The 13,096-nt window shown below is 30.8% G+C and overlaps 1 protein-coding gene across 4 annotated transcripts; it reads left to right on the plus strand.

Annotated features, from left to right (window-relative positions):
• The first annotated feature begins 1,773 nt into the window (after nt 1-1,773).
• LOC134699797 (uncharacterized) lies at nt 1,774-12,688 on the plus strand. 4 transcript variants are annotated; one of them, XM_063561211.1, is made up of 11 exons: nt 5,729-5,865; nt 6,392-6,478; nt 6,928-7,039; nt 7,381-7,587; nt 8,193-8,360; nt 8,917-9,126; nt 9,675-9,743; nt 10,076-10,281; nt 11,169-11,325; nt 11,813-11,919; nt 12,567-12,688. In XM_063561211.1, exons 2-11 carry the CDS (start codon nt 6,392-6,394, stop codon nt 12,627-12,629), a joined length of 1,386 nt encoding a protein of 461 aa, XP_063417281.1. In that variant the 5' UTR covers nt 5,729-5,865; the 3' UTR covers nt 12,630-12,688. The 4 variants fall into 4 exon arrangements, 2 of the variants coding, with proteins under 2 accessions (XP_063417281.1, XP_063417282.1); XM_063561212.1 differs by having other exon boundaries at nt 8,196-8,360; XR_010103675.1 differs by lacking the exons at nt 7,381-7,587; nt 8,193-8,360; nt 8,917-9,126; ... (3 more) ...; nt 11,813-11,919; nt 12,567-12,688 and adding an exon at nt 1,774-1,906 and having other exon boundaries at nt 3,853-5,865; nt 6,928-6,970.
• The last annotated feature ends 408 nt before the right edge of the window (nt 12,689-13,096 follow it).

A 13,096-nucleotide genomic window follows, 5' to 3' on the forward strand; every position in this document is an offset into this window, starting at 1 on the left:
AAAGATGAATTGTTTGGTCCAAAAGAGACACATGGTCACATTTAAAAACTGCCTTCTAGACAAGTATTTTACTAAAGCAAATTTGATATGCAGTTTTTCGAAATTGCAAAAATGTAAATGCTCTTTGTCAATACACCTATCCACTTTCCTGTCAATCATCAGTTAATTGACCAATCACATGTGGTCAATTTACCACATGTGTAAACATTTGATAGCAGCACGTGTTGTCGGACATAACCTCGGTCAAGCTTTCTTATCTGAACAGTTAATTTGATAGAATTTTTTGGAAATTTTCGCAATTAAATCATTAATAATATTGTTTTAGGGAAGTAATTAATGTAGGAGGGTAGAGGAAGGTCAAGTTGTCAATTTCCAACAAAATAACAGGTTAGTTCAATAAATGAAACTAATCAATAAATCAATTAAAAGGGAATAGGATGACAGTGCTTATTGATTTTAAAATATTGTTTACATGCTAATAGTATTTAAAAAACATTATGAAAAAATATATATTTTGAAACACAAGATATTGATTGGTTTACAAATTAAATAAAATTCAAATTGATATTTTTTTCATTCATTTAAGACTTTATTATACTATTAAACATCCAAGTTAGAATGTATTATTTCTTGAAATAACATTATATATCATAATGTTAAGATTCAGCAATTAAAGAATTGAATTTAGAAATGAAAGTATTCTTAGAATTTTGTTTAAAGGTAAGGGAAACTTGAATAATTATAATAAAAAGATATATTTAAATAGATGCTCCATTAGTAAAATGAAGTGTAATTTTGATACAACTTGGTCTTCTGTGGGAATATTAACTGATTAAACAGGATTATTATTATATATTTTATAAAAAGAAAAAGAAAGTAGTGAGAAGTTTGGATATATTTTATTTTCTTAACTTGAAATTAAAAAGGTACAATGTGCAAATATTTATATCTTAAAAGGATAAGAGTCTATATGAATTTAAAGCCAAGACGAACATCAATGACCAAATATTCATGTTAGCAAAAAATAAATTAATTTTCTTTTGTTCTTTATTTTTTACTTAGTGATAGGAATTTTAATTATCAGTAAAAGTTATCTATGGACATAAAAAATAAAATTGGCTAAATATTATTCAATAAACAATTATGAGGTATTGGAGCAATGATGCTTGTTTTACAAGTTGACCCACTGCTGTCCCAGCAAACACACGACGTACTCCCAACGTTGGTTGATGGTCGTCTGAACGTCATGTCTTTAGTTTACGTCGTACCAACGTTGTGGGAACGTAAAATCCCAACGTTGGATTTAGACGTACAGACAACGTTATAAAATTACGTCGTATACACGTGAATTTAGTACCCTGTCATGACGTAACATTTTATTACGTTGTGACAACGTTGTTACAACTAGCATAATCCAACGTAACATTTTGTTACGTCGTATCAACATTATAAAAACGTAGTTGGCAACCCTGTGAATATCAGCGCTAGAATAAAATAAAAACATGTTCAGTTGAAACAAATTTCCAGGTCACGATTATTTTGATTCCCAATCCCCCTTTTTTCACTCAGACATAATATTTGCACTTTAAGAAAATGTCCAAGAAAATATTATAATTCAAATGTGTTGTTATATTAATGTTATTTATGAATATTTATTCATTTATGTCATAAAAGAAGTTATATATCATCATCTATTATTATTGTTTTAATTTTAAGATATCGGGTTTTTCCTTTACGATTGGTTTTAGTGGAACGTTCAGCAGTACTCGGGTTTTACCTCTGCTTACTACGAAAAGTCTGAGCATGCGCACATTCATGAGTATTAACTTACCGCTTGTTTTGAACAGTGAATGATATAACTAGCAGTGAAATTTAGCACAATACAGATTGCAGAACAAAGAAAAAGGTAATATAATAATTTAATATTACGCCTAAAAGATACTCCGTGATAAAAACAAGAATTAAAACATATCTTGCCGTGTTGGGCGTCTATTAAAGGGTTTTTCTTCAAAGTTCAAGTCTATATTGTCTGAGACCGCGTGTTGAAATATGATACTTCTTCTTTTATTGTCAATATATTGCACTGATCAGGGATATTTGAGCCAAAATTTATGCAATTTTCATCTAATATTAAATTTGCTCGATTATCTTGTGCTGATTTTCAAGATATAATACTGAGTGAGTAATATAAGAAAAGGGGGGTGGGGGTGGAAGTTAATCTAGTATATATAGTAACTTTACATGTAAGTTAGGCTGCAAGTGTCTTTCAATGTTCTTTTATGAATGTTGTAAGTATAAAAGTCTAAGTTTGACCTAGGCTTATATATATGTTATAATAAGGTCAAGACGGGGTGGGGTATAAAACTTGTGTATAAATGTGTATAAACTCCCCGCTTTAAATGTATATACCCCAGTTTACTATATTAGGTCCGTTCGTAAGTTCATCCCTGAAGAAGTTTGCCCCCTACACTTCCAGGCCCACGAGTGTTACAAGTAAGTATGTACATGCATACAGATCTCATTTTAACTGTACATGTAAATACTTGAAGGTTTTCAGCAGACGAGCTGTAGTGAAGTATCACTGAAGTACATCTATATATACACTCTTAAATGAGTCCATTCCTTGACAGAAAGATAGATATTATATATGACAATGTAGATAGTAGAAAGGGTCTTCTTCTCTTTTCAATGTAAGGTATCAAATCAAGGTGTTTATTAATGACACTAAAAGTGTAATAAAAAATAAAGACATACAATCAAACATAACACTTATGAATTTTGGAATGTATGTACATGTATATTTGGCACTTACATTATTACCTAGTTTTCACAAAGATTTGTTGGACTTTTACGCATGTAAACAGACAAAAGTATGCCTTAATATTAAGAACCATTGGTTTTTAAATGCTCATCTACAGGGTGTATTTCGGTATACTGTTGTCTGTCGGTCAGTTGTCAGCATGTCAGACAATAACTCCAAAAAAGCTTTAACCACTTTGCATGAAACTTTGTTTATGTCTATTGACCTGAACTCCCTTTTAATTATTTTACATTTGTGAGATATAGTTATATATGTATATATAAATCTTTCAATATATGTATATATAGCTACATTTACATCTAGGGTTTTATTCATTTAAGGGGGCTCGCGAGTCTAAATCTTTTTTTTTAAATTTAATATAGGATTTCGCTTAATTTTTCTACATGTATAAATGAACTTAATCTATTAATAGAAAACGGAAATAAAAAATGGGGTAACCGTTCATTTACTCTCACAATCTGCCATTGAAAGAAGCATACATTTTTGTTAATGTCCTTTTATCTGTTGAACTAATAGAAGAAATAGAGGTAATATCGAAATAAAAAAAAGAACTAAATTACAGAAATCGCTTAAATTTTACAATTATTTAGTTTATGTACAGCTTATTTGAAAACAACAATAAAAAATATAGGTCACCGATGAGTTAAAAAGATATTTCAATTTTAATGCCAAAAATGTCATTTTTGTACCTAAGGGAGATAATTTGAAGCTTTTTAATGATATCTACATTTTGAAAATCACATGGGGCCAACACGAATTGATTTTTTTTCAAATATTTTTGTACCATATGATAAAGTAACAACTATTAAAGGTAATCAATAAAATTTGTATTGATAAATAAATGTTTCATTTTTTTCTGAAAATTTTATACCCACAAGCCTGGAGATATCAAAAAAACATTTAAAAATGAACGGGGGAAAAAAACTAAAGTTAATGTTTGAGTACAGAAATATTTCATTTGTTTGATTTTTGTTTTGATATACTAACTTAAGCTAACATAAGTGCATGTTGTTCAAAACTTCTGTTTCCAGGATGGATTTACAAAAAGAGAGGCGTAAAAAATACAGGAGACGGTGGATGAGTATTTCACGTGCAGTGAATAAAGATTTACATGCAGCTTCAAATAATGCTAATTGCACAACAAGTTCTGATGATGACGAGGCCCAGGGCCGAGATTTTAGCCAAAACAAAAGTGTGGGAACCTGTGGACTTGGACAAGAATTTATAGAATCTTCAAGTTTTCCTAACATAAACATGAATCAAGATTTATCAGATGACTCTGATTCAAGTGTACCAATGAACCAAAATGAAGATATTATAAATGAAGAATGGAATTGGGATATGATTGATCAACACATTGAAATAACAGATTCAGAAAATGAAGGTGAAGGTGACAGTTCAACTATTTTAACTGATCTTTCAGAGTGGGCGACTGAAAATCTTATTAAACAAAATGCACTTGACAAGTTGCTCAAGATTTTAATTAAGAATGGACACAAAAATCTTCCTTCCACTGCCCGGACTTTGTTACAAACAAAAAGACATATTGACACACAAGTTGTATCAAATATGGAGTACTATAATTTTGGTTTGGAGAAAGGACTAAAAACTAATCTGGAAAAGTATCCATGCGAGTTAATTAGCCAGGTTAACAGGGTAGAAATAAGTTTAAATATTGATGGTTTGCCATTATTTAAAAGTTCAAAAAAAGCACTTTGGCCAGTCTTGTGTGGTATAAATTTGAAACCAATGAAAGTTTTTGCAGTTACATTAACATTGGGAACTTCCAAACCACAAAGCTTAGACTTTTTGAATGAAGTGATTAATGAATTAGATATACTTCTTCAAAGAGGAATAATGTTAAACGAAAAACATATCGACATAGGTTTAAAATGCATTGTTTGTGATGCTCCAGCAAAGGCAATGATTAAAGGAGTTAAACTTTACAGTGGTTATTGCGGTTGTGATAGATGTGGACAGAGAGGTGTATGGAAAGGCAGGATGACTTATCCAGAAATAGAAAACTTACCATATAGGACAGACTTATCTTTTCGCAACCAAACCCAACCAGAACATCACCGTACCAGATCCCCGTTTTGTGATCTTCCAATAGATATGATAAAATCATTTCCTATTGACTACATGCATCAGGCTTGTCTTGGTGTCATGAAAAGATTACTATTACTTTGGATGCGTGGTAAAAAGAAGGAGACCAAAATATCATTTGGTCATATTGAAGAAATCAGTACACGACTTGTCCAATTGTCTAAATTCATTCCAAAAAAATTTGCAAGGAAACCTAGAGGCTTGGATGAAATTGACTATTGGAAGGCCACAGAATACAGGCAGTTCTTACTTTACACTGGTAAGCTTGTGTTAAAAGGTGTACTAAAAAAAGAGCTATATGAACATTTCTTAAGTTTTTCAGTTGCCATGACTATACTCGTAAGTCCAGTTTTAGTTGAAAATTATGTTGAGTATGCAAAGGAATTATTGGTGTATTTCGTATCACAGGCTCAAATTTTATATGGAGAAGAGATACTAGTCTACAATGTTCACAGCATGGTGCATTTGGCTGATGATGCAAAGGAATATGGCTGTTTAGATAACTGTGCAGCATTTTCCTTTGAAAATCATATGCAACACTTAAAAAAAATGATACGATCTGGAAAAAATCCGCTATCCCAAATTATTAAAAGAATTAGTGAGCTAGAAAATTTACAATCGAAAAAAGTTGAAACCGTCATTCCCAACATTTGCAACAAGAAACCAAATAATGCTTTTGTTTTGAACAATCACACTTGCTGTGAAGTTGTTGGTGAAATAAATGGAGGTAAATCAATATTGTGTCGTGTGTATTCAAGGGGAGAAGCTATTTTTAATATGCCATGTGACTCAAGAATTATTGGAGGATACAGATTCCAGAAACGTTTCTCCCAGATGAAAATGCTTGATGTTGGACTGCTTAATCGTCAAGCAATTGAGATCAACAAAGATGTTGATTTGCATGTTACCTTTTTAGCAATTCTGCATGACTTTTAGAGGTAAGTTAAGACTAACTAAAATTATAACTTGAACCTGTTGAATGAGTTGAATCTGATGTAAATGTATTTGAAAAACTAACATTGTTGTACAAACCTTTCTGCATGTAATTTTAGGGAATATAACAATGAGTATACAAAAGAATGGGAGTTAAGGGAATAAGTCAAAGAGACAAAAACAATTGAAAACATATTTTTCCTTAATAGACCTCGATCAACATCATGCAAGTACGTTTAATATTTCATTAGAGTTCTTAAGCGTATGAAAAACCAGTTGCATTGATGTTTCGAGTATCAACATGATCAATTTGTATGCTTCACATGTAAATTAAAAACAAGTAAAAGTACATTTTGTGCATGTGTGAACTTAAAAAAAATACATGTGCCATATCAGTACGTTTGTACAATGTAGCTCACATTTTCATATTTGTACATTCTATTCATTGTCGAGGATAATGAAAATGAACTTTAATTATTCAGGAGTATTTCCAATTGGTGATTCACGTTAAAATTATTTTCTTCATTTCAGATGTTAAAGCAGTATGTAGTTGTGGGTTTTCAGGATGATTCGGTGGCAGTGGCACACAATAAATGGCTAGTAAAAACATTGGAAGGGGTAAGAACTGACAGAAACACATTATTTTAGCTATTTAAAGCACTGACTGCTATGCACACGAAATCAATTTGTTGTAAATTTTGGCAATTGTGAATCTACTTTGGGAAAGATATTCACATTTACAAAACATTAAACTAAAACCAAAAATAGTTGACTGAATTAGGTAGAAACCTATTTTTGATAACAGTAAACAATTAACACATATAGATTGAAAAAAAAACCACATCATCATCACATGCATTAAATGACAAAATATCTAATTTATTGCTAAAGAAATTGTTGAAAAATGCCCAATAGAATTATTTATGAATGTCCAATATTTCAAGGGAACAATCGGCAAACACACATTTATATTTCACTCCGAAACTTTTCTATATACATATACATATAACTTTTTAGAAGTATTAAATGTAAGATTTTATTATCATTGTCTATATATTTTTTTAAAGGAATCTGCATGTTGGTGGCCCTTTAACAACCAAAGTACCAGAGCAAGAAAAGGGGAAGTACCTGACAAGGAAAGGTGGATGATCTATTCTGTCCGTATATTTGCATCTGCAGGTAAAGAAATTTTGTCTTATTAAGAAGATAAAAACACGACAATGTTTAGACTACAAGAGCTGAACCCCCTTTACTTTGAGCTTACAAGCTAAATGAAATTGTTTAATACTGTAAATTATTGAAAGCTATTGTGATGTCAGAACTGTGCCACTTGTGCCGTATATTTTATATTGAACTTTAAAAATATAAATTTGATTGATTGTGTTGAAAATTAAATAACATATCATTAGCCAAACTAGAAAACTGATTGTGCTTTACATTTTATAACACAAGTAACTATGCATTGTATACAAGTTTGTTTAATGTCTTTACAAATTAATATTTAAATTTTGAATTTGCAGATTCATTTGAAATGGCTGTAATAAAGTCAAAGTTGGCTTTAGACACTTCAAATGTAGAGAGCGAGGATCAGGGGGAAACCCAGAGAGATAGCCCTGTCAATGTGCAGCCAGAACAGTCAAATAGCCCTGTCAATGTCCAGCCAGTACCTGTACATACAAAATCTAGGACAATTAAAAGGCCTCAAAAATATGCCAGTATTCCAGATGGTAATACATGTATATATATATACATTTATTAAGTACTGTAATTTCAGAAATTATTGGGTGCATTTATGATTTGATTTTGTCATTTGAGACTAAAATACAATTTTAAGTTTTGTGATATTGAGAAAAAACCTGTTTGAAGCACAGAATTTAGACATGCGAGTTTCAATTATTGCTAATATTATTACCCTGTCACATTTTTGCAATAATTTCTGAATTTACAGTATTTGATAATAATTATTTGGTTGATGTTTTGTAGGCAATTTTAGTCTTCAGTTAACTTCATTTTACTATGTAAAAGCCTTTTAAAAAATATGGCACCCAAGTTAAAAAAGCTGATGCAGTTGACCTCCTGAAGAAGATCTGTTGATATATATTGATTAATCTAGATTGCAAAAGAAAGACAGCTGTTTTTGAAACAATTTTTTTGCTCTAAAGATCACTTTTGAAAACTCATGTATAGATTCTTTTGATTGTTAGAAATTCTTTTATGACCAGTGGTCTAGTTTGGTAGATTAGATATAGTGCAGCCTGTTGATTGAAATAAAAATGTATATGAACTTTATTTTTCAAGTCATTTCTATAAAATTTGTATATATTTTTTTCAGCAGACTCGGATGAAGATGAACCACCATGTTCTTCCCAAAAAGTGTTAAAACTGCCAGTGCCGCCAATGCTATCACCATTGAACAGAAGTTCATTGGCAGCCCTATCACCAGAAATGGATAGACAGTTGACGCTATCACCATCAGTAGATATGACACCCCTTGATAGAAGTAAGTTAGTAACAACATGATAGTGAGGCTTTCCTGTATTATTTAATTGCCATTAAAACTCATTTGTGCATCTTGAATAGATATTAGTGGTAGATCCAAAAGGGGGGGGGGGGGTGATGGTCAAGGGTTGAAAGTTCAAACACCCCCATTTTTATGAACAATGCATTTGAAATAGGACATATAATAAGAACACCCCTTTATCTTGAGTTGGGACCCCTTTTTTTAAAGAAAAATAGCTCGATCTGTTTCATATATATTTGAACTGTTCTAGATCAAAGAATCATTATCCACAACATGCATTCATTGGAGAATGATTTGAAATAAAGATAAGATTAGTAGTTTGAAGACATATTTTATTTTTAATATAATCATCAGTGAAAGCCTAACTTGAATTGCTGTTCAAATGTGATAATATTGTTCCACCATTTAATCTTTAATTTAATTACATATTGCAAGTTTCTGTCTTTTAGTATGCATACTGTCCTATTTTACTATATTTAGGAGTCTAAAATTGGTTATTTGTTTATTTATTTATTTGTTATTTTTTATAATATAGATTTCAGAACAGAATCATCATTTAGACCACTGAACAGAAGCTTGACAGGTGAAATGACCAGATCAAGTTTATCACAGTCACCATCAACAATAAGGTCTGGTAGTAGTAGGTCATCAACAGCCCCACCACCATTGCTGACACCATCACCAGGGATGGTAAGGTCATCAATGACACCATCACCAGTAGTAGATTGGTCACCACATAATACAAGTAAGTTAGTAACAACATGATAGTGAGGCTTCAGTGTACTGTGGACACATACTCTTTAAGTAATGACCTAGAAAATCAGAACCTATGCATCTAGCCAAGAATAAAAAATTGCAGTTGTTAAACAGACACATTTATTTTAAGCCCCACCTACAATAGTAGAGGGGCATTATGTTTTCTAATCTGTGGGCCTGTTCATCTGTCTGTCCCTCGGTTTCGCTTCATTTTAAAGTTTTTGGTCAAGTTAGTTTTTGATGAAGTTGAAGTCTAATCAACTTGAAACTTAATACACATGTTCTCTATGATATATTGCCAAATAAGATTTTTGACTCAAATTTGATAATGATAATGCTATTGGGGCATATGCATCTGTGTGCTTTAGACACATTGTTGTTAATCATGGAATAAGAAAGAAATAAACAAGAAAGAGTACACATGTTAGTTGCTTTAATATGTTAAAAAAATGCCATAAGAAGACTGAATAAAAGAGTTTTAAAAAATATCAATCGGCTTTAACAATTTTCCTTATCTTAAAATCTTCTTTTATTTAGATAACCAATTCCTGGATAATCTGCCTGGATTACGGATGCCATTGACAAGAAGAGTTGACACTATTGAAGGTAGTTGGTCTCTATATAAAAATTTATGAAAAAACCATGCCTCTACAAATTTATATACAATATATTAATATTATTATCAATTTGTATTGTGTTATATTGATATATATATATACTTCTATTATCAGTTCTTGGAAAATGTGTTTTCATATATATTATTGTAAATTTAGAAATTATTCTGTGCATTAATAATTGCCATTTAGAGGAAAGAACTGCTTCTTTCACTTTAAAAAGATTAATATTTTGAAAGAATACAAGACTGTCATATTTATTGCAAAAATTCCTGAAATAGCAGTATCTAATTTCTTATTCAAGGTACATTGTTTTCCTTTCAGCCACTCAGAGGATAATCCTTGAAAATTTGGCAGTGATCAGGGAAAATCAAAAAGAAATGAAGGAGATGTTGGGGCAAATCTTGTCATCAAAATCAGGCCCCAAAGATGTTATAATTGAGGATGTGATACAATCTCCAGCAAAATCTGAAGAGGAGTTGCTGGAGATTATTAGGGAACTAGAAAACCCTGAATTTAAAAAGAAATTGGTATGTAATACTAAGCTAAGTTAAAATTAATGTACACATCACTGTGGTAAAAAAATCACTTAAAATCCAAGGTCCGAACCGTACAGTGCAGTTATTGTTTACAAATTGTATTTTAAAGTCATAAGAAACCTCAAATTAAAAAAAAATATGCATTTTAATAATGGATAGTATTCATTATACAACTTATGTACATGTACTTTTTTCTGAGTAAAATTCTTTAATTTGTCCACATTTAGAAGAAGTTTACTTATTTTTAATTGCTTGCTTTCAGGAAGCAATTCGCTGACATATTTTCTGTATGCATAGTGACCCGAGCTTAACCCTCCTGGTAACAATTCGGTGACCACAATACGCATGGATCTGTCATTGAAATAAACAAATATCTGATTATACATGTTAAACACATGCCCAATACCCATGCATTTTGTGATTTGTTTACTATAGGGTGACAATCGGTAAAACTCTGCTTCAAAACACGGCATTTAATAAGCAGCCATATTTGTTAAATCATAACAAACAGAGAGAAAAAAAATTGACGATTATATGATATATTTGAGAAAAAATGATAAAATTGTGCACAGAGGACTAAGTTCATGATGTATACATGCATTGGTTCAAGAATTGGACAAACATTATTTTTCACCTCTTACTCGTTTCATCTGACTTTAATTCTCATTATGAAAAGGCTTCTGGAAGTCCATTCATAAAGGGAATGATATTCATCTATGAACATCCAGTTTAAATTTGCAAAATTTTTAGACAAATGTGGTGTAAGTTGCTAACTTTGTCAACAAATAAGATTAACATTTTATCAACTTGTTCCTTTGAGTGCTGTGATACAAATGTAAATATATTTTTTTTAATTTCCATTTTGATTTGATTTTTAGGTAAACCTACTTAGTACCTTAGGTGGTCATAAAGTTGGGGACACTGTCCGAAAAATGCTGAGAGTATTGGGGACGAATGGTCTTTGGTCCAATTATAGCTTGAAAGGGAAAAAAAAGAAGAACTTCTCCGAGCTATCCCTTTGTAGAGTTGTCACAAGTAAGTAAGAAAATTTCCTTCAAAGATTTTGTAAAAAAGGAATGATGTTAGAATGCAAAAAATCTCTCTGTAATTTTTATCAATTTATCCCTTTTTGCACCCTTTGTAGTTTATTTGATCTGCTGACGTCACATTCAAAGTACAAATCTTTTGCAGATCTTTCAAAAAAGAAGAAAAAAGATTGCCTGCATCTTAATTGAAAATCATTAAAGAATCCACCACCAAATCTGGTGTAATATGATATTCATCCACTGGAGAGGATTACATTTTAGATATTTAAAACTCACAGCAAGCCTTGCATTTTAAATTGGAAAATTTAACTCTCTTGATTGGATAAATATTGTATCACACTTGATGCAGTTGTAGCTAGAGTATATTTATTCAAACTTTGATAAAAAAAAAATGGTTATAAAAGGCTTGCTTATCAGATAGATTTTAATTGTTGAATATAGAAGATAATTGATTGTTTTTATAATATTTTTTCCAGAATCTTGTATAAAAATACACAGATGCAGTGTGTCTGAGGTTGAGGAGTGCATAGCAGAAACCCTCAAGCATGCACCAGCTCAAAAAGATGGACCAAGATACAAAAAGGTAAATATCAGTTTATACAGTTTTATATAGTTTTACTCTTGAACTGTTCTTTTACTTTTAATTTGCCTGAACCATATTTAGGGAAATTAATACACAATGCTCATTATCATAAAATGCATAGTTGATGATTAGCCCATGAACGTACTCTTTTATTAATTTTGTTTATCAGATTACAATTTGTTGATTTTATAAATTGCTTTCATTGGCATATGATATATTATAAGGGTTGCTGTATTGTAGTAAATTTTAAATATATTTTTAAAAAATCTTTTAATATCTTAAATTGATGAATGACAAAATACAATTAGAATGGAGATGTACATTTAAAAAACAATTTTAAGATAAGAACAAAGGTTAAAATAGTTATAAATTAGTATGTACTCAGGGTTGAAATTATGTTAAAATTTCTAATATAAATTATCGAAATGTGTATAATTGGCAAAAGTACATTTGAGTCACAGCACAACATTATTATGAATCTACATATTATGAATCTACAAGATTTATTTAACTACTAACTATAGAAAAAACGTTGATTATGTTTCTCACCGGTTGGTATTTTTTTTGAAAGAACTGCTGTAATTTATATAATGGAACCCATTTTTATTTTAATTTTTATATAATAAATGATTATTTTATTTTTTCAGAGACCTGAAACCAACACCAACCAACCAGCTGATCAGAGGGCAGAAATCAATAATTTGGAATAACTGGTCAAATAAAAACTAAAATTTGGAATGAAAATAAAAACAAATTCAGAAACATTTTACATGCATTTTTATTGGTTAATATGGCCTTTATCAGAAAAAAAGCAGTAGTTAGTTTGATTGAAATTCAGGTTAAAGAGGGGCGAACTTTGAGCTAACTTATAGATCGAAAAATAAACTTGACAACACCATGCATGGCTAAAAAAAGAAGTAGACAAATAGTAAAAAAGTAGTACACAAGACAAAAAATAGAAAACTAAAGAATGAGCAACCCAAACTCTATCACTCTGGGGTGATCTCATTTGGCACCCTATCATGTTTCTAATGTTATTACAACTCGGTCAATATAATTCCTGTAGGTCACTTTTATGAAAAGGGAAAGGGATTATTGTTACGACATGAGGAACATGTCTGATATCTTTTGTAAACTAGACGGTAAGCTGTTGGCCTTTTCCCAACCACTTTTCCTA

The sequence above is a fragment of the Mytilus trossulus genome, unplaced genomic scaffold (genome assembly GCF_036588685.1).
Source record: "Mytilus trossulus isolate FHL-02 unplaced genomic scaffold, PNRI_Mtr1.1.1.hap1 h1tg000085l___fragment_1__unscaffolded, whole genome shotgun sequence".
Classification (NCBI taxonomy): Eukaryota; Metazoa; Mollusca; class Bivalvia; order Mytilida; family Mytilidae; genus Mytilus; species Mytilus trossulus.

Excerpts from the sequence above, each read along its gene's own strand:
- LOC134699797 (XM_063561211.1), top strand. The coding sequence starts at position 6,392 with ATGTTAAAGCAGTATGTAGTTGTGGGTTTTCAGGATGATTCGGTGGCA. Across the intron at positions 10,282-11,168 it reads CTGAATTTAAAAAGAAATTG|GTAAACCTACTTAGTACCTT; the intron begins GTATGTAATACT and ends TTTGATTTTTAG. Across the intron at positions 11,920-12,566 it reads ATGGACCAAGATACAAAAAG|AGACCTGAAACCAACACCAA; the intron begins GTAAATATCAGT and ends TTATTTTTTCAG.